Raw genomic sequence first — 22,333 nt, 5'->3', positions numbered from 1 at the left:
AGGTGAGACTACGATCTACAACTTTTCGTTTAGACTCCGTCGGCTAATTTTGACTTTATTTTTATTATTTATTTTTAGTAGGCCGGGACAGGAAAATTTTGTTATAAATTCATAACTTCTTCATCCGACGTCCGTTTTCGCCTATCTTTTTATCGTTTCACTCCTATTAATGAGACCTTCGATTCTCATTTAGATTGTTTCGGCTAAAAACCGCTCGATCTCAAATCGAGTATTCGGGCTGCACACTGCTAAGTCGAAACTTCGAAAAATCATAACTTTCTCATACGAAGTCAGATTTGGGCGTTCTTTTTATGCACGCTCTCGGTTTAACGAACTGTACGACTTTTGTTTAGATCACTAAGGCTAAATATTGCTCTAACGTAAATTTCACTTTTTATGTCATTCAGCGTTGTCGGTTCTGTCGCGAAACTTCGACAGGTCATAACTTATTCGTTATAACTCGGATTTCGGCATTCTTTATATCTTCGGAATCCTTGTTTCGACCACTACATCTTTATGCAAAGATATTGGGATTATCCCACACTTCAAATTTGACGCTTATTTTATTCTTAATTCATTAAATTATAATAATTAAGAAAATAAACACATAATTCACATAATTCACATAGTACTCAAATATTTCATCATTAATACTTCAAAAAGAGTTACAAGGGTTAACCTAGACTATTACATCAATGATAATGCCTAGCCTGGAAACGCGGGCGTTACACAGTCCTTATGACCGGTTACTTCAGGTTAGCCGGGAACAATGACTTAATAGGGTAATATATTTTTCATTTTGTACACATTTAGTTCTTAATATTTTTGTGCATATTTAGTCCTTAACATTTTTTTGTTTCAAGTAAGTCTTTTTTTTTGTACTCATTCAGTACTTATTATTGATTTCATTAAGTTTTTCATGATATCTTACATGAGACAATTATTAATGAGTTGTTTGGGGTTGTTGATGAATATGTCCAACATGATCTCGAGTGCTTAGTTGCGTAGGTCTTGTGGTTTGGCTTAGTTTTGTATTTTAAACATCGTAACTTCTTCATACAATATCAGATTTTAACGATCTTTATATCCACGTGTTCATTTTTTCATTAAGATTACTCTCGTTAAAATGTAATATATTTTTACTTACGATTTTATTAGAAAAAACATTCATACATGCATTCATAAAAAACGTATAGACAAGGACAGACGCAGGAATATATAGTAGGTGTTGCCGAGATGAAATAGGTGTTGCTGATTCATGAAAAATAGCTATAAACGAAAAAAAATGAAAAGTTGATATCGTATGGATACAAAGGTCGTTTGCATGGATATAAAGATCGTTCGCATGGATATAAATATCGTTAAAATCCGAGATCGTATGAAGAAGTTATGACGTTCAGAACACATGACCTAAGCAACCAAGTAGTTGAGATCGCGATGGACATAAACGTCAAAATGCCAAAACACTTCATTAATGAATTTCCTACGTAAGATTTCGTGAGAAAAAACTAAAAAAATCATTCATAAGTATTTAATGAGTACAAAAACAAAAATGACTTATTTTGCAAAATATATATATATATTAATGACTGAATGTGTATAAAAATATTAAGGACTAAATGTGTATAAAGTGAAAAATATATTACCCTATTAAGCTATTTTTACCAGCGAACCGAGTAGTCGGTCATAAGGACTGAATGTGTACAGTTTAACAAGTTGAAAGGGTAAATGTTAACGAAAAAAAACTCAGTGATTAAATATGTACAAATCGAAAAATACATTACCTTTTTAAGTCATTATCCATAATTTTTAATTTCATGTTATTTTTTATAATTAGGATTTCTAAAATGTAATTTTTAATTTTAGTATGGTTTTTATTAAAAAATTGAAACTTAAAAAAAACAGTTCATAGGTAAAACTATTTACCACGTCCTCGTTGGTAAAATTTATAAAAGATATAAAATATAATATGACATTTAGGTAGCACCTTTTTACGATTGACAAAAAAAAAAAATACACCATATCTTTTAATCTAACTACATTTAAACCTACATACTTGTCACTTTGAGCTCATTTAAACCTATATACTTGTCACTTTGAACTTGTTGTTTGTTGTTACTATATAGGTTTAAATGTTGTTAGTGGAACAAAAATTAAACTTTAGTACATAGTAACTTAAAAAAAAAAAAAAAAATTGAATTACCTTGATAGAACAAACTGAAACATTAATCCTACCAAACACTATTTCATTTTTAAATTGATTATATCATTTAATAATCTATATTTTGGTTATAATTAATAAATGATTTTAGTCCAGACAATACATCGGAATAAACCAAGCACCCATCTGTTATTTGTCAACAGAGAATGAGAAATGCAAGAAAAAGAGGAGCAATGTTCAAATATCCAACAAATTAAAGACAAATGTTTCAAAGACCTAAACAAAACATGAGTAATCAAACTTCAATGGTTCGATCTTGTGGTTCGTCGGAATCCTCTTTCCCTTTAACGTTAACCACATTGTCGGATTGACGAACAGGCGAGCCCGTCTCACGACGCTTATGCACATGACCGGCTGCCACAGCTCCGCCATAACTACTAACATTACTAAAGATCAACGCAACAATGCCAACAACAGCCGCCGCAAACGCAGCCCCAAACGACCGATTGATGTTCCCTACGCCACTCGAACCAATGGCGAATCCAACAAACGCTCCAAGCATTCGAACCCACGAGAACCACGCAGCAAACACACCTTCTTTACCCGACGGCGCACAGTCCATCAACAAGATTCGACTGTATGCATGCAAAACACCAGAAGCTATACTTTGTGATGCAGCAAGGAATAAAACGTGACTCTTGTGCCAGTTTTCTAATCGGTAGTAAAACCCCATTCCAGAAGTTAGTGTCGAGAGCAAGAATCCGAAAATTTGCATTTTTACTGCGTCCGATCGGATCACCTTTTGGATTGGTTGTAACAATGGCAGAACCAACAATGGGAAGAAGAAGTATGTTAGCCAAACGAATAGTAGGTCTTTTGGGGGAGTACAAAGTTGGCCGACGATGTAGAGGAGTCCGCCGGTGAAAATGCTCATTGTTGAGAAAGATGAGAGGAAAACTCCGACGAGAGTTCCGGCAGCATGTGGGTACTTAAAAATGGAAATGAAATGGCCAGTTGAGACCCTGCTGTTGTCATTTGATGATTCGTTTCCGTTTGATCGAGTGGCGGTGATGATATATGCGATTCCGGCGAACCATAGAATGCCGCTGAAAATTGACACAACCCATAAACTGATAAACCCTTCGGAATTTCGGAGCATGTAGTAAGTGAACGATGCAATTGCGGCGGATCCAAAACAGCCACCGGCGGTGGCGTAGAGTGAGAGCCAACCGGAGACGGCTTGCCTGTCAGGGAACTGAAGTTTACGGATGGTGGCGCCGACAAAGCCACGGACCATGAGACCGAGGTGGCGGTTGTGGAAGGCGGATCCAACGGCGTTCGAGGCGACAATAGCTGCAACGTAGGGTGGCATGATCCAGACGGTTTTAATGGCACCGGCGGGGAGACAAAAGACGGCTCCAATGGCGGTGGCGATTGCAGCCATGACGTGGGAGTTCCGGCGGTGGTCGAGGTGGATGGAGACTGAGGCGAGTAGAGGTGCAGCGACGATTAAACCGGAAAACCAAGATATTGATGTCCATTCTAGTGCAGAGAATTTCATGCTCCCCACTTTTACTCTAGCGTATGTCAAAGCTTCAAACCTGAAATTAATCAACCACATATATACTTCATATATATTAAAAGGCCTCTTGCATGTAGAACTTTAGTAAGAAGAAATTACGAGACTTACAAAAGGGTTTCCTTTTTGGTGCAGTGAAAACCTTTACGATTCATATACCACCCTCGAGCAGGTTCCGGTGGTTCGCTATTAAAAGTTTGACTTATGATGAGCGGAAACACGATGGTAAGAAGAACTGTATGCGTGAAATACGAACACAGTTCATAAAAACACCAACCCATGATCTCACCCGTGTTTGGCTTATCTTCATACTCCTCGTACGAATCCTCACTCCCACTTCCACTATCGATATCGCTCTTCATTATCACGGTTTCCATCACTTTTACATCCAACGAGTGCCCATCTTCATCGTCCTCCACTGACCTCGGCCTCCGTGGTGTGGCTGCTGCTGCTGCGACGTTAGTCTCGGGATTGGCTTCTTCAGACATTTTTTGTGATTGAGAAGTTATTTGAGAAGTTAGGCGGAGGGGGTGGGGGTTTAAAACTTGGTGCATGAAAATTAACAGCTGGGAGAGTGGAACTACCGAGAGTTTCTGATTGGGCTTTGTAATGTTCAATTAACGGGTGGCAATTCGCAATTTCGCATAATGGCATCATTCTTTTCTTGTTTTCTTTCCGCATGTTCCATTTTGTTTGATAGCATATATATATATATATATATATATATATATATATATATATATATATATATATATATATATATAGTAAATTTTTGCAAAATGGTCCATGTGGTTATGTGTTCTCTTAATCAATTCCTGAACTTTTAATTGTAATACTAATATTCTAATGATTTCTATTTTGTTACGATTTGAACTTCCGACTTAAAATGATTAGACTTTATCGTTTTATGTTTTAATTGTTTTTAAAATAATGAAAATTAAATGGCCCAACACCTAACCCCTACCCTCCTCGTCCTCACTCATCATCCTCTATCTTCCGTTCCGTTATAGATTCATAGCTCCACTACAACTTTCTATCACAAAGTATGCACACTATAATTCTATTATTTAATGGTCTCGATACTAACCATCTACTAAAAAAGGGTCAAAAACAATGATGATTTTTCTATTTAAGAACGGAACTGTGACAACCAAAAAGCCCAAAAATGTATACCAAAGTAAAAGGGGGCTAAATGTAACTTGCATACATTGTACAATGAGACAATGAGCTGTTGGTTGCCATTTGGCCTGAGAGAATATTTTATGTAACACGTTTTTATTGCATCAATTTGCTACTAAGTTTCATATTCGTTCCTTACCAACAAAAAAACATGAACGACTTCTTACTTTTTGTGTCTTCTCGATTCAGTAAATACCTATAAATATGTAAATTAACGATGATCAGGAGTTTTTACTTTTAGACATAGTTGTTAAGTGAATGGGTCATGGGGATGGTAATGGCCTATGGGATGGCCGCGTGGTGATGCTGGATGATAATTATTTATTCGAACAAGTAATTGAATGTATAGGAAAATATGTATCCATAACATAGGAAAATAAGACAATGATTAAGTTTGTCTTTTAGTGATCGAGCATAGTGCGAGGATTGGTAAATGTTGAGAAATTGACACAAAATAGATTGAAGTCTTTGTCACAGTGATGGTTATTGGTTTGTTTTATATATATATATATATATATATATATATATATATATATATATATATATATATATAAGTAGATTCATACGAAAACATAAATATCTTCCGAAAACGCGAAAACAGATTTATCTTATAAAAATCAAACACATGTACTATAAAAAATAAATTTATTTGCAATAAATTAAAGATAATAAGTTTATATTGGATCGTATTATGATAATATAGATTTAAAAACGTTTTTAACAATTACTTTTTTTTTATATCCTTAACCATTTTTAAATTCACGTTTTCATAATAAAAATGTCAAAAATCATACTTTTGCTAATATGAAACAATTTCTCATATATTATCGATTATCATAATGTATTTCAAAGTTTGGATGAATTATTATCCAAAATATAATGTTGAGGTGACACAATCTCATAGGTTTTTCTTGTTTTTTGTATTTTCGCATATTATTTGCATTTTCGCATTAAGACCGAAATCATCCATGCTTGGACCGAAATCTCTTTCTTAAGTGGTACCAAAACCGAAAAATACATTGTGAGTGGTGTACAAGATGATTTCGGTCGTGCCTTGACCGAAATCATCCTTAGTTAGGCCGAAAACCCTCCTAAATATCTAGATATTGTGCCACCTTGTTTGGTGGATTAAGTTACCAATGTGATATATTACACATTCCAACATACATGTCACTTCTCTTACACCTCTTATCCTCCTTTATAAACCTCAATTAGAACTCCTTCACCATCCTCATTCACAGTTAAACAATTTCATCACATATTCTCTCAAAAGATCAAGCTCATTTTCTCTCCAAATTCCCCTTCAAACATTCCCAGTAAACAAATTCTTCAAGATAGTTCCTAAATATTTGTTGTAAGTACTTTTATTATCTAGTGTTTTACAATGTGTTCTTAATAGTTTAACTAATTTACACACATTATCATGTGTTTAAAACTCATAGGATTCAAACACCGTCACATACTCTAACTCAAAGATCATCGTTTGCACCTCGTTTTCTAGCCACAAACACGCATAACGTGAGTTCATACCCTTAAATTTTCAAGAATCTTTTTTTTATGTTTTAGGGGGTGGGGGAATACAAGTAACACACAAGAAAATTTACATTGACACGCAAACATTTAAATACGTTTATTTACTATTTTTACAAAAAGTGATAAATACGTGAAACAGCTTTACTACCAAACTCGTATACTCTTACATGCAAAGTTTTGATAAAAACATATGAAAAACGATTTCGAAACACCCCACACTATTCTTAGAAAAATATATAAACATATATATTTTGGATACAAATTTCTTACTACAATAAACTATATATAGTATAGTTTACGAAACTTTATCACCTTTGTAACCCGTTGAGTAAAGGGTGTAATTATATAAAATATATATATATAATAATTTTATGTCATTTTCTTTATTATCCTGGAAAATGGGGATAGTTACATATACAAACATTTTCATTACACTCATTGAATAAATTTGTGAGACATTGTCTTCATCGTACCTAACTGAGGTATACATGAAACTCCTATTTTATAACCGGAATCTCCCATAAGAGATCGTGATACTTGTGCATAGATCTATACAGGGCTGATGATCCTACACCCTGACTGTTAGCTACAGTCAGACCGGCAGGTTATAGGTGACAAATGTCATAAACTTTTCGACGCTTGAATTTTAGCACGATTATCAGAACTTACATGGGGAAATGACGATACGTTTATTTTGCACGAAAACACATTACTTCAAACGGTTTTATATACGAATAAAACTACATATTACTATTTTTAAGTACGGAAAACACTTGTACATTTAGGTCTTCGAACATTTAAAACTACAACTCATTTCTATGGAAAATATGGGATTTTCTGGAACGAACATCATCATTTTACAAGTAAACGGCTTACAACTCATTTTATGGAAAATATTGGATTTTCTAGAAACAAACACGATTACTTTACAAAGAAAGGCTTACAATTATTCATACAAACTCTTATGAACTCACCAACTTAATTGTTGACACTTTTTCAAAACAACTTGTATTCTTAGGGAATCAATAAAACACGTAACCACCAACTTTTGAGGATGGGACGCTAAGGCATCAAACAAATATTTTGTCATCATATTGTAATTGAATTTTGGAAACATGTAACACTTACAATGATGTAACTTTTTCAATTATATATATATATATATATATATATATATATATATATATATATATATATATATATATATATATATATATATATTATGGTCATGTTTTCTTTGGTCACTATTGCGCATGTTGTTATGATACAATATATGAAAGTCATCCACCCCCGGATGTTTTCGCCATCCTGGTTTGGGGGTGTTAGGTGAAATTTGTGCACCTTTTTGCACACCATTTAGTCCCATTTCATGCATCCATTTAGCATAATTGTTCTTCCTTTTTCTTGCATTTCATCATATTCATGTTAGTCTCTAGAACAACCTTATTTGCACACTTTCATGTCTTTTTCAGGTAAACCGGAGGTTGGAACGCGCTTTAGGAAGTGCCGGGAAGCATTGGTGAAGATTTCAGGATGATCGGGCGAAGAACGAAAAAGTTGGAAAAATCAAGTTTGGATTCAGAGTTAGAGGGGTACATGGGCCATGTTGGATTTACACTGCAAAATCAACACGGGCCGTGTTGACCAAAATGTGAGTTGTTGACCATGCTGAACACGGGCCGTGTCAGATTTACTCTATGTCCAACACGTGTCGTGTTTGACCCAGAAACCAACTTTTGGCAGTTTTTCCTATCTTTCATATTACGGGTTAAGGGCCATTTTTACACACAGACAACATATCAGAGCACCATTGGAGAGGAAAATTCGAAGGTTTTTGCAAGGGTTTGTCCGTTAATCATTTGGAAACATTAATTCTCATTTTTGTAAATTTCATCTTTTAGACTTGTGATCTAGTTCTAGCCATGTGCGGCTAGAACCTTAGTTTCTCCAACTTCATGTCTTGACTTCTTCGTTGTGATTTCAATCATATGACTTGATGTTTGCTTTTAATTTCTATCTAGTGAATTTGATTTTGATTTAATCGAATGTTTGATTCTGATTGTAATTCTTATTAGTCATTTGAATTAGGGTTAGGTCGTTCAAGTTATCTCTTTTACAAAATCCGTAATTGTTTTGTGAAATTGAACAAGTAACAAGCACTAAACTGATTTCCATTGAATGAATTTAGTGTAAATATTATTCACACACTCTTACGCTCCCGAGCTTGTGAGGAGTATTGGGTGTTGTTGGGAACATTCACATAAAGTTTAATGCAATCTTTCAATCTAATTCTAAGAGCGTGTTTAGATTAGGTTAGTAAGGTTAGGGTTAATCAAATACCTTGTTTTGGTTAATTAATGTGGTGAATGGGAAGTGTTAGAGCTTGTTAACACTTTCAAGTACCAACTTAGATAGAATTGAGCAAATATCATGTTATCTTGGAATTACATTGCTAAGTTGTCATACATGAGGTTGGAGTCCTTACCATTTCTGAATTTAATTCACTCTTTTAGTTGATTACTTGTGTTTTAATTGTTTGTTTTAATTATTGCATTCAACCCCCCCCCCCCTTTTACTGTTGGTGACCATAGTACCTTGTGCATAGAGGTATGGACTATGTAACAACGTGAATTTTCAAAAAAAAAATCATTTTTAAAACATTCATTCATTCATAAATAATGTCAAACACATTGTATCAAATGTTATTATCACAAAACATCTCCCCAGAATCTCTACAAAAACTTCAATGCGTGTGTGTGTACGAATCATGTCGGCGCCTTCCCGCGCTCATCACTAGTATCTGAAACACATAACACAACAACTGTAAGCATAAAATGCTTAGTGAGTTCCCCAAAATACCACATACAGCACATATGTCACTCGAGGCTATAATACGACCCTCCGGTTGATGTGTCTCAGCAGGACCCTCCAGTCCCGTAGCTCGTTGGACCCTTAGGTCCGGTCATAGCTCGTTGGACCCTCTGGTCCGGTCTATATCATCATACAACATACAAATATCACATAGCACATAATCTCATACATAACACATAATACCCTCTGGTCATCGCATAGTACCACTCTAGGTAACGTATAGTGAGAAGACTTACCTCGATGTCTCGGTAAATATCTGACTCGGAAGAAGTGTGATCTAGCCTCCGCCTAATCACATAAAGTAATACTCTCATAAACACAACTGTACTCAACCCTAAAAGTCAACAAGGTCAACGGTCAAATTTTGACCCGACCCGGCGAGTGCACTAGGGCGACTCGGCGAGTCTACACGTGTCCACTGACTCTCTCTTAGACCCTCTCTTGGCACGTCGAGTACTTCCCTTGACTCGATGAGTTCCACCTGGCATGAATCGCGGGGCCACCTCGACTTAACTCGCCGAGTCTCAAGAACAACTCGGCGAGTTCCAACTTGAACTCAGACCCGTGACTCACCCTGACTCACCGAGTCATTCCCCCAACTCGGCAAGTCCACTCACTGAGTGATTAACGGGCAACCCTCATGCTACTCGCCGAGTCTGTTCTTCGGACTCGGCGAGTTCATGCCATGCACAAACTCAAAACAACTCCTGAAGTCAGATCTGTTCCATACAATCATAGATCTGGCCTCCCCACGCATGATAATCACGTAAAGTTCGGACCTTGACACACATATCACATCTAAATCGTCCAAAATGGTGATTTAGCCCCAAAAATGACATTCCAAGCTCAAGAACACAAACTCGAAAAGGGACCAAGTGCTCTACTTAATCCACCTCTAAAAGGGTTAGAAAACCCTAACACAAAGGATCAACATCAAAACTGAAGAAGGTCTGAGAATAATACCTCAATACAATCTCTATGAGCTCAAAAACCACAAAAATCGCACCTCCTTCAGCCTCCTCTTGCCTTGAACACTTTCTTCTTGCAAAAACACCCACCAAAGCTCAAGATTGACCTCTCCTGCCTCACAAACGCTCTAGATCTCTTTAGGGTTTCTCTCTGGGGGTTGGTGGCCGCAAATGACGGCCATATGGCCCTTTAAATAGGTCTCAAACCCTGGAAATTAGGGTTTCATTAAACAGCGTGGACTCGCCGAGTCCACTCATGAACTCGCTGAGTCCAGCTGTGAATTCACGTACAAATCCGCGACCATACTCGGCGAGTCTAGACGCCAACTCGCCGAGTTTCCCCCACAAAACCCAAAAATAAAGGAACAAAATATCATACCTGGGAATCCGGGTGTTACAGACTAATTATCCCGTGTCTCTGTGGATCGACCCTGCTTGCCTTGTACTACCTTTTAGTGCAATATAGTGGGATTCTTTGGAGTATTTCGTACCCCATTATTTGTTGGGTTTGACACGCCTAACAAATTGGCGTCGTTGCTGGGGGACACGGTGTTACTAATTGTTTTATGCCAAGATATTTTCGTACAGGTACACCATTGCCACTTGATTCAGAGATAGAGAAGACTGCAAGGAGAATACGGAGGCAAGCCAAGCTTCATAAGAGGCAACCTGTTTCTGGGACTTCTTCGCCATCTACTCCCCCGGTCATCAACATTTGGGAGGACATACCCCTCTCAAGTGTATCCGCATCAGAAACAGAAAGCCCATCACCCTCACCACAACCATCATCACCCATAAGTACCACTCCACCCTCTTCACTTAATCATCATATCCCAAACACTACACCCACAGAAACATCAACTACTACTCATACCATAGAAGATAACCACGGAGGGAATCCACCTCCAAACCCACCACCCGAACAAACCCTCCGACAATGGTCAAGACAAGAGGTTACTCAACAACCTCTTTGTATCACATATCCAGCTGCCACAAACCTTGAACTAAAATCCGGGCTTATCCACTTACTCCCAACTTTTAGAGGTTTGGAGAATGAAGATCCTCACAATTTCCTCACTGAGTTCCATGTAGTATGTGTGGGTATGAAACCACACAATGTCAAGGAGGACCAAATCAAGCTTAGGGCATTCCCTTTTGCGGTGCAAGATGCAGCCAAAGACTGGCTTTATGACCTCCCACCGGGAACGGTAACTACTTGGGTAGATCTTGCAAGGTTGTTTTTGGATAAGTACTTTCCCGAGATGAAAGCTTCAGCCCTACGGAGGGAAATCATTGGAATCAAGCAGCACAAGAAAGAAGCTTTTCACACATATTGGGAGCGATTCAAGAAACTTTGTGCTCGATGCCCAAAGCATGGAATTACCGAATATCAGCTTCTTCAATATTTCATTGAAGGAATGACTCCAATGGAAAGAAGGCTTCTTAATTCCTCTAGTGGCGGATCTTTACCCGACAAGAATCCTACTGAAATCCGCAATCTAATCAAGAACATGGCTGAAGATTCCAAACATTCAAGCCATGATGAAGAATGGTACACGGATGCACCCCGAGGTGTAAAGGAGGTCCAAACTCCTCAAATTGAAGCTCAATTGTCCGAGCTTACAAAAGTGGTTATGATGCTAGCCAAAGACAAAGGTGTGCAGCCCATACCCCGCCCATGCGGTATTTGTACTCAAGTGGGGCATCCAACCGACATGTACCCTCAACTTCAAGAGGAAGATTATGAATAAATAAAAGCCATGGGAGGTTTTCTTGGGTCTAATCAAAGGGGATATGAGCAGCCACGGGGTGATCAATGATGGAGTAACAATCAAGGTTGGGGAGGAAATCAACAAGGAAATTATCAACCAAGTCACCCACATCAATACCAACAAATACCACCTTTTCCATCAAAAAACTTTCAACCAAGGCAACCACAACACCCTCCTCAACAATCAGGTTCATCAAGCATGTCCTTAGAGAACATACTGAAGAGTTTGGCAACTAGTACACAAGCTTTCCAACAAGAGACAAAAGCAAGCATAAAGAACTTAGAGAAACAAGTTTCACAGCTTGCTACTTCCGTAAGCAAATTAGAATCTCAAGGAAAGTTACCTGCACAAACTGAAACAAACCCAAGGCACAACGTGTGTGCCATCACATTGAGAGGCGGAAAGAGTTATGATGGTCCAAAAGTGTCGGTTGATCAAAAGGAAGAAGAAATAATGGTCGAAGAGGCAACCAAAGAAGAGAAGAAAGAAGAGAAAACAATCGAAAAGAAGCCCTTCATCACTGAGTCTAAAGCCACACCTGCTCCATTTCCCGAAAGATTAAAGAGCACGAAGAAAGAACGGGAGGAGAATGAGATCATGCAAATGTTCAAGAGAGTTCAAATCAACATTCCACTCCTCGAGGCCATCAAGCAGGTACCCAGATATGCAAGGTTCCTTAAGGATATTTGTGTATCTAAAAAGAAATTAAAAGGAAATCAAGTCGTAATAGTTGGGGAACATGTATTTGCGGTTTTGCAAAAGAGGATGCCCCCGAAGTGCAAGGATCCCGGTGTCTTTACCGTACCTTGCAAATTGGGGAATTGTCATGTACCCCGAGCCATGCTCGATCTAGGTGCATCCGTAAATGTCCTACCGTATTCTCTTTTCAAGTCAATTGATGTAGGAACATTGAGCAAAACCGGTGTGATCATCCAACTTGCCGACCGGTCTTTGGTACACCCAAAGGGTGTACTAGAGGACGTGTTAGCGCAAGTCGATGAATTTATCTTCCCGGTTGATTTTTATGTCTTATATATGGGAGATGATGATTCTCCAAGTTCAAGTTCCATACTTTTAGGTAGACCTTTTCTTAAAACTTCCAAAACAAAAATTGATGTCTACAATGGAACTTTAAGTATGGAATTTGATGGTCAAGTTATCAACTTCAATGTTCATGAAGCAAAAAAGGTTCCTTCCGAGGTTCAATCCGTCAATTTTGTGAATTTGATCGAGCCCTCAACTAAAAAGGGTTTAAGTTTGTCTAGCAATGAATTTCTAGAGTTAGTTTTGCAAGGAAAACTAGACAGGGACAAAGCCAAAGAGCTTGCAAAGGAGGTCAATATAGATAATGAGGTGTTGGAGAGTTTGGAGTTTATTGATGACAAGAAGCATGTGAGGAGTGATGATATAAAACCTAAGCCATCCACCAAAGTCAAAATCCTTCCACCGGTGGAACAAGCACTAGATCCAGGAGCAAAAACTCCACCGGACCCTATAAAGCTAATATATGTTGAGAAGGAGAGCACTCAACCGGTCATCAACTCAAATAAACTATCAAAGAAGGAAGAGAGTGAGTTGATAACCATGCTGAACAAATACCAAAAAAGGATTGAGTGGACAATCTATGAGATTAAAGGGTTAAGTCCTTTTTGGTTTGTTCGCAAAAAGAAATCCAAAGGAAGGTTGAAGGTTCAGTTGAAGGAGGTGGCAAGAAGATTGATGTGTTGGAGAGGCCCACATACTTAGAACGAAGCATATGCGGGGTCAAAGTCGAGCCAATGACTTAAAACAAGCGCAGCTTACCGGGAGGCAACCCGGGGGTATTTTTGTCATTTCTAAAAAAAACAATTTCCATTTCTTTGAAGTTTTTGGTTTTTAATGTTCCAAATGCATTTAAGCATGTTTTTAAATCACCAAACAGACCTCGGGATGCAAAACCATTTCGTTTGAATGGGAGGGATTTTTTGGGTTCAAAAAGTGGGAAGTGGCAAACAGAGCCGTACACGGCCCGTGTTCATTTTTGCCTTATATTGAACACAGGTCGTGTTCAAACGAGGCAAACATTTTCGTAGTCAGAGGGGTACATGACCCGTGTCATTTTTCCCTTATGCCCAACACGGGCCGTGTTCAGCAATTATCAGAATTTTAAACCCCCTACACGGACCGTGTATTTTTACACTAAAAGAACACGATCCGTGTTCGTGCTGCAGACCAAATGTGTTTTAAGTATAAAAGTCGGTTTTTATCACCCCCATTCACCCATAACTCACCCCCAAAACAATTTCTCTCTTCCAAGAACCCGTAGGTCCGAAATTTTCATAGTTTGTTTTGTGCTTTTGGGCTTGATACTTTATGTAGGCAAGCTTGGGGAGGTTGAAGAGGAGGTTCTCACCACCAACTGCAAGGCTCCAAGAACGATTCGGTAAATTCTTTCCATATCTTTAATCGTTCATATTTTGCTTTAAAATTCAATATGTGTGCACTTATGACTGTTTTGGACCCGACCGGACCCGACTACCATCCCGCACCACCCGTATCCTCCTCTGTAATAGGTTGTTCCACCCTCTCCGAGCATCGGAGACAATGCTTAACTTTATGCTTGGGGAGGGGTAGAGTTGTACATTAGGTTTATCCATGCATTTCATATTCATATTCATGCAAAAAAAAAAAAAGATTTTAGCCTTCTTATTTTCTTTTTCTTGCATTCTGCATTTTCAAATCTATAAAACCCAAAAATATTTTCTAGTTTTTGCATCCCATTTTCATTCATTGTTTCCAAATAATAATAATAATAATAATAATAATAATAATAATAATAATAATAATAATAATAATAATAATAATAATACGAGATGAATACAATCTTTACATACAATAGCTCCATGAAGTGGGAAAATGAGAATTCAAATGAAAAAATTATGAGGCGACCGGATAGTTACCGGAAGTGTAGAATCAGCTGTCATAACTAGGGGGCCCAAACACCGTAATTCGAGACCTCAGCCTTAGATAATAAAAAAATGAAATACTGAAACGTTTTTTGGGCGGTAATAACAGATTTAGGATGATTTGCTTCTGAATGTTTAAAAAGAATTTTTATCGGCAACTCTGGACCCACAGAACGCGGACCTATTTGTTGACACGCGTTACCCTCGCTGTAACAGAGAGCTTAAGTATCAGATCCACACAGTCAAGAAAGAAAAAGGGTACACCTGTCACATCCAGTACCCCAATCATAAATTCAAGTGCCAAAATGAAGAAACTTTCAAAAAGTCAAAAGTTGATTGAAGAATTCAAAGCTCAAAATGAAGATACATATCCAATCAAAAGCCACCTCAAATTCAAATATGACGAATGAAGAACTACGTGATATGATACTTGTGGCTCTCGAAAAAGTGAAAGCATAGGAGTTGGGCCCCTTCGGGTGGGCTCACTGTTTCAACGAAAGCTGATTCGCCATGACGGGTTCTTAAGGATGTGTCGATTCTGATTCTTGGACATCTAGTCTTAAAGAAATGAGATCTGGACCGTGTTATTTTCGCTCATAAAGCTAATTAAGGTATGGAGTTTAAATAAAACTATGGTTGGATTATTGGGTTACACCGTTTAGGGTCTTCCTCACTTTGGGAGTCTGTGATATGTGGAAGGTAGCAGGATGGTCGCTGAGGTATTAATGATTGGAGCCCCACAGATGTAAGGTCTGATTGTATATGTCCATATTTTTAAATAAAAAAAATACTTGTGTTCTTAATTTTTTTTTCTTTGGCTCATTTTTTCCTTAAGTATCCTTTGTACATATGTTTCTTTCTCATGGTTTTCATTGCATGCATTCATTCCTAGACTTTAGGATCATTCTGTCCCTTTTTGCTCTATGTTTCTTTTTGCCATCTAGAAATCGTCCTGTTTTGTTTGATTCTTGTTCTTTCTTGGGGACAAGAAAGGTCTAAGCTTGGGGAGATTTGTTAGGTGAAATTTGTGCACCTTTTTGCACACCTTGTAGTCCAATTTCATGCATCTATTTAGCATAATTGTTCTTCCTTTTTCTTGCATTTCATCATATTCATGTTAGTCTCTAGAACAACCTTATTTGCACACTTTCATGTCTTTCTCAGGTAAACCGGAGGTTGGAACGTGCTTTAGGAAGTGTCGGGAAGCATTGGTGAAGATTTCGGGATGATCGGGCGAAGAACGAAAAAGTTGGAAAAATCAAGTTTGGATTCGGAGTCAGAGGGGTACACGGGCCGTGTTGGATTTACACTGCAAAATCAACACGGGTCGTGTTGACCAAAATGTGAGTTGTTGACCATGCTGAACACGGGCCGTGTCAGATTTACTCTATGTCCAACATGGGCCGTGTTGACCAAAATGTGAGCTGTTGACCATGCTGAACACGGGCCGTGTCAGATTTATTCTATGTCCAACACGTGCCGTGTTCGACCCAGAAACCAACTTTTGGCAGTTTTTCCTATCTTTCACATTACGGGTTAAGGGTCATTTTTACACACAAACAACATATCAGAGCACCATTGGAGAGGAGAATTCGAAGGTTTTTGCAAGGGTTTGTCCGTTAATCATTTGGAAACATTAATTCTCGTTTTTGTAAATTTCATCTTTTAGACTTGTGATCTAGTTCTAGCCATGTGTGGCTAGAACCCTAGTTTCTCCAACTTCATGTCTTGACTTCTTCGTTGTGATTTCAATCATATGACTTGACGTTTGCTTTTAATTTCTATCTAGTGAATTTGATTTTGATTTAATCGAATGTTTGATTCTGATTGTAATTCTTATTAGTCATTTGAATTAGGGTTAGGTCGTTCAAGTTATCTCTTTTACAAAATCCGTAATTGTTTTGTAAAATTGAACAAGTAACAAGCACTAAACTGATTTCCATTGAATGAATTTAATGTAAATCTCTTAACACTCTCTTACGCTCCCGAGCTTGTGAGGAGTATTGGGTGTTGTTGGGAACATTCACATAAAGTTTAATGCAATCTTTCAATCTAATTCTAAGAGCGTGTTTAGATTAGGTTAGTAAGGTTAGGGTTAATCAAAGAGCTTGTTTTGGTTAATTAATGTGGTGAATGGGAAGTGTTAGAGCTTGTTAACACTTTCAAGTACCAACTTAGATAGAATTGAGCAAATATCATGTTATCTTGGAATTACATTGCTAAGTTGTCATACATGAGGTTGGAGTCCTTACCATTTCTGAATTTAATTCACTCTTTTAGTTGATTACTTGTGTTTTTAATTGTTTGTTTTAATTATTGCATTCAACCCCCCCCCCCTTTTTACTGTTGGTGACCATAGTACCTTGTGCATAGAGGTATAGACTAATTATCCCGTGTCTCTGTGGATTGACCCTATTTGCCTTGTACTATGTTTTAGTGCAATATAGTGGGATTCTTTTGGAGTATTTCGTACCCCATTATTTGTTGGGTTTGACACGCCTAACAGGGGGTGTGACAACGTACCACCAGGTATGCCTAACATATGCAACCCACTCCCAAAACTCTATTAAGAGCTTATTCCATTAAGCCCTTACATCCAAAAGTCATATCCAAGCCCAAAATGATGTCCTAAGTCATAAAGTTTCCAACTTTATGACTTTACATGACTATAAAGTGCTTAACATCCAAAACCCTAAGTTCTTAACCCAATAAGACATAACAACTCTTGTATGGAAGGGATAGAAGGGTCAAGATCACATTTTTATGGTTCATTATAGCTCCATAATGGATAAAGTTTCCAACTTTATCCATTAGAATGGTCCCAACAAAAAAGATCTATTTTTTACGTTTCAAAGGGGCCCAAAAGGGCATCTTTTTCAACTTAATCCATTAAGTCCAAGTCTCCAACCTTCATATCTGAATCAAAATAATGTTTAGATGGATGAATTTTCCAACTTTATCCATAACAAGGTCATAAACTTTCAAGATCTAAAATTTATGCTCTTAAAGTGACCAAAAGCTCATAACACTCAAAACTAGCTAGATCTAACAATTCATCATCAAGATTCAAACTTTATACCTCTAGAAGAAAGATCAAACAAAGTCTTGGTCTACAAGCTCCAATGCAACCAACACTTCTTTAATGAGTTCCCTTTTCTCTAAGATGCACCAAGAACACTCCAAAGCACTTAAAAGCACTTTCTTTTTTGCTCACAAGGCTCAATCTAGGGTTAGGGTTTCAAGAAATGGTGTTGGAGAGGTGGAGACTGAGAATGGAATGAGTTTGGGGAAGTTAAGGAGCTTAAATAGGGCTCAACCCACAAAAATAGGGTTTGGGCACTGATCGCGTACGCCTTGTGTACTCATGGTACGCCCAGCGTACTAGGTATTCCCTAGTATGCCCTGCGTATGCGGCTAACCCAAAAATCGTCCTAATTTCAAACGGTCATGACTTCTTCGTTCCAAATCGATCCATTTTTGACGTTCTTTATATCCACATAAATGTGTTGAAGAGCGCTACAATATTATCTAAATATCCAGGACTAAAAACTTCTCGAACAATAATCCATATTTCATGTAAGGACCCATCCCATGACTTTTCCCTTTCTACCCTTCGGCCCAGAACACAATTTAAGGGTAAAATCTATTAACCATCATTACCTCCTTCCTCAAGTACTATACTTTTCCTCCTTAAGGCCCAAAACCTTACACATTCGACTTTTGGTCCATGGCTCATAAATGGTAGGAAATAGGATATTACAATAAGGAATATTAGCCTAAGAGTTAGTGTTAATTGAACCTAAATCACATCAAAGGAAAAAGCCAAGCGCTAAAGCGAAACGTTGTCTGAGTTTCGAGTCATCACTTTAGAAAGTGAGTGCATAGTTACTTTCATATTACACATATATATAAAGTAATTAAGATAATTACATGTTATATGTGTCTATTATCTGTGTTCTTGATATCTATACTAGATGAACGATTTATACATGTTTTACTTGATTTAAACTATATATGTATTTTTATACCTATAAATATATTAGGTAAAGATGGGTAGATGTAAGATGATATAGAGGATGAGAGATGAAAGATGATATTGATGATGAGAAGCCTTGACTTTAAAGATGATCCAGTCGTCTAGCGAAGTATATATGACGACCACGGATTATTCTAGACAATCCAGTGGAACGCTAGCAGGCTCGCAACCTGTAGGTGTTTTTGAACTAAATGTTCACCAGGTGTACTTCATCCCCTCATTGTTGGCTTATTTACATATAGTGCTAAGGAATCCCCTCAACATTATTGTCTATCCTAAACATAATCTTAAGGATAGGTTCCCAGAATTAGATACTTTAAGGGACCAAAAGTGAGGATAACATGAATGGGTAATCGGGTTGAATGCTTTGATGAAAATATATGATTAAAAGAATATAATTATTGTGGGTTGGAATCCCTATGTGCTCATCAGGCCCCAATCCTGACCCACTTAGTTTCTTATATTACAGGTAGTTGTACGAGAGCACATGTGTGATGTTATGATAAGCGATTTATGGATGCTTATAGGTCAATAGTTTAGATAAACTAGTGTAAGGCTTGTAGAATATTGTGTTGGGTCCTAGCCTTAGTATTTCATTTGGGTGATTTACTAAGGACTCAATCTATCAACTAACTTGAATTTGTTTTTCTCCCGTTTTGTAGATGTCAAAGTTCGACAACTATGGTCTTCCCAAATCCCGTGGAACAAGCTTTCCACATGAAGATGGTATTCCATGATTCAATCGAGGAACGAGAAATCATGCTTCACTTCCTCCTCCTCCTCCTATTGTTCTCCCCAACCCACAAGATCGAAGAATTAAAAGGTTCAATATCACTAAAGCCCTATTGGAAATGAAACATGAAGATGGTAAACCCGTGTGTGCCCACGTTCTAGGAATGAAATCACACATTGATAGGTTGATAATGTTGGGTGTGTCATTCCCATATGAGTTGGCTGTGAATTGGGTTTTGCAGTCACTTCCTGAATCATATAATGAGTTCAAAAGAAAGTATTATATGATGGATCATGACGACAACCTCATTGACCTAACTTACATGCTCATTGCTGCTAAATCAGAAATGATTTGGCGAAGCAATGGAGCGTATTTGTTGGGAAAGTCAATCGACCATGCTTCCGAGGACGTTCTAGGAGAACCGACCTGCGTTTGCTGCCAAAAGAAAGGGCGTTGGATACAAGTCTGCCCAAAGAGCCTGAAGAGTCCAGAAGATGGGAGAGTCAAGGAGTATGGCTACACTTCAGGTAAAATCCACTATCTAACTCCGTTAAGTTCCTATTCATTGATTCTTAATACATGATGTGATAAGATTGCATTTGAATGTTTTCCAGGATCGGTGAAAAGAAAGGAAGCTTGGTGAAAGAGCAAGATGAATCTAATCACAAGGAATCGATCTTGATCGTATGGACTTGAAGATTAGGTTTGAGCTTAGATAGTTATGATAGAGTTGTTAGAAATTTTCCTTTTGAAATACATAGTTTTCAATGGATTTTGCATTGTAAGGACAAATGTTTTCCGCTGCTTTTATAAATAAAATAAATTTTCGTTTGACTTATTTATTTATTTGTTTATTTCCTTGTAATGAAATCGTTATGAAAATTGGTGTTTGCATATTTCTACAACAAATGGATATGATTCTTATTTATGTTATTTATGGAAAGTCGAGAGTTTACCAAATAGGGAGAGTTTTCTCATCGCCCAAGTTTCAATTGGACAGAAACTTGGAATCATGCAACTTGGTTGCACGATGAATGAGAAATTTCATATTTGGACTAATTCATTGACAAAGTGTCATGTAAAGGACTTGGAGATCGAATACACAAAGTTGTGTGTTGATCAAGTCCACCATAAGAGTAACAATGATATTCGTCCTGATTTACTAAAGGTTTAGTAAATATGATTATACTTATAAGATTAAGTGTAATTCTAAATTGATTGAAAATGTTTAAATCAATAGCAGAACGAATAAGAAGAATCAAGTAGGCAGAAAGATAAAAGTTTCTCCATTCTAAGAAGAAGGGAGAGTACCTTTTATGCTTTATGATAGGTCTTAATGATTAAGAACCATATCTCAATTGATCCTCTAAGTGATTCTTAGCACAATTGTATGTCTAAGAAGAGGAATCAAGAATTGAAGAAATGGTTAAATCAAAAAGTCAATCATACTTCGTTCCAAAACAAGTCTCAGAGTTAAGATTGTGACATTGAGTAAGTATAAAGAAGGTTTATAACATTCATTAAATGTGGAAAGTTGTGATGTCTTGAATAAGACAAAGACCAACTAGGACCAATTTATGAACTGTTTTGATAAAAGCTACACTAACTCTTGAATATTTGTTTGTCAAGAAATGGTTATTGACAAGAGAGTCTTATATGTCAAGGAGTCAGTGGAAGTCTTAATAGTCTTGAAAGGTTTCAGGAACAAATCAAATGAACCTTATCGATCATCACTAGCACACGAGTTGAGATTTACAACCTATCGTGATGGCATTATTTTGTTTCCGTGCCAATCCAATCGAGTTAATTATGCATGTGAGTTCTATGAGTTCTCATTTTGAACGCATAAAAGTCAAAGCACCTTAATCAATGAAAGGTACATTGATAGGAAAGGGTGAGCTGCTTAACTACTTGGAAGACATGGTGGGCAACTGTGCTACCACAAGGCAAGAAATCAAGATTAAGAAATTTCGGTCCATATGAGTTTGAATTTGTCGTAAACTTTGGTTTTAACAAATTCACATGGATAGGAACACATACACCATTTAAATCTAAGTGTCATAAGATTTCCTCCTTCGTGAAAATGATTGTGAGGAAATGCTTTCACTAAGAAAGATTTTAAGAAGATAGTGATCGTAAAATTGCATTCTCGAATTCGATTATGGTTACGGTATCCCTTTCCATAATTTGAATTGTGAGGTTTGGCAATTGTTTACACACACATATGAACTATCTAAGGCAAATGTGTATAAGTTCAAGAAGCCTTGATAAAAGATTATCAAAGCACTAAGTATTAGAAACATGAACTTAAGAAATTCAATAAGCATTGTTTTTCTGAAAGTTAAGATGTTTATGAATACATGTCAAAGCTAGTGGGAGCATAAGTGTTATGCTTATCATAATCATCATAATAGTGGGAGCATAAAAGTTATGATTGTATGATTATTAAGGCACGTATTGCAAGTTGGCAATATTAATTATAGAAAACAAGAGTCATTCTTTGCAAAGTTGTAAGGAAGGAATAGTTGTTTTGCTATAATTAAGGGAGAAAATATT

At 37.2% G+C, this 22,333-nt stretch overlaps 1 protein-coding gene across 1 annotated transcript; it reads left to right on the top strand.

Moving 5' to 3' along the window:
• Positions 1-12,261: 12,261 nt before the first annotated feature.
• Positions 12,262-13,809, top strand: LOC111898520 (uncharacterized). Its single transcript, XM_023894429.2, has one exon. The coding sequence runs from the start codon at positions 12,262-12,264 to the stop codon at positions 13,807-13,809; it is 1,548 nt and encodes a 515-aa protein (XP_023750197.2).
• Positions 13,810-22,333: the final 8,524 nt, after the last annotated feature.

This window comes from Lactuca sativa, chromosome 3 (assembly GCF_002870075.4).
Source record: "Lactuca sativa cultivar Salinas chromosome 3, Lsat_Salinas_v11, whole genome shotgun sequence".
NCBI lineage: Eukaryota > Viridiplantae > Streptophyta > Magnoliopsida > Asterales > Asteraceae > Lactuca > Lactuca sativa.
The sequence above is the reverse complement of the archived record's forward strand: the minus strand, read 5'-3'. Positions and strand labels throughout refer to the sequence as shown.

Excerpts from the sequence above, each read along its gene's own strand:
- LOC111898520 (XM_023894429.2), top strand. The coding sequence starts at position 12,262 with ATGTCCTTAGAGAACATACTGAAGAGTTTGGCAACTAGTACACAAGCT.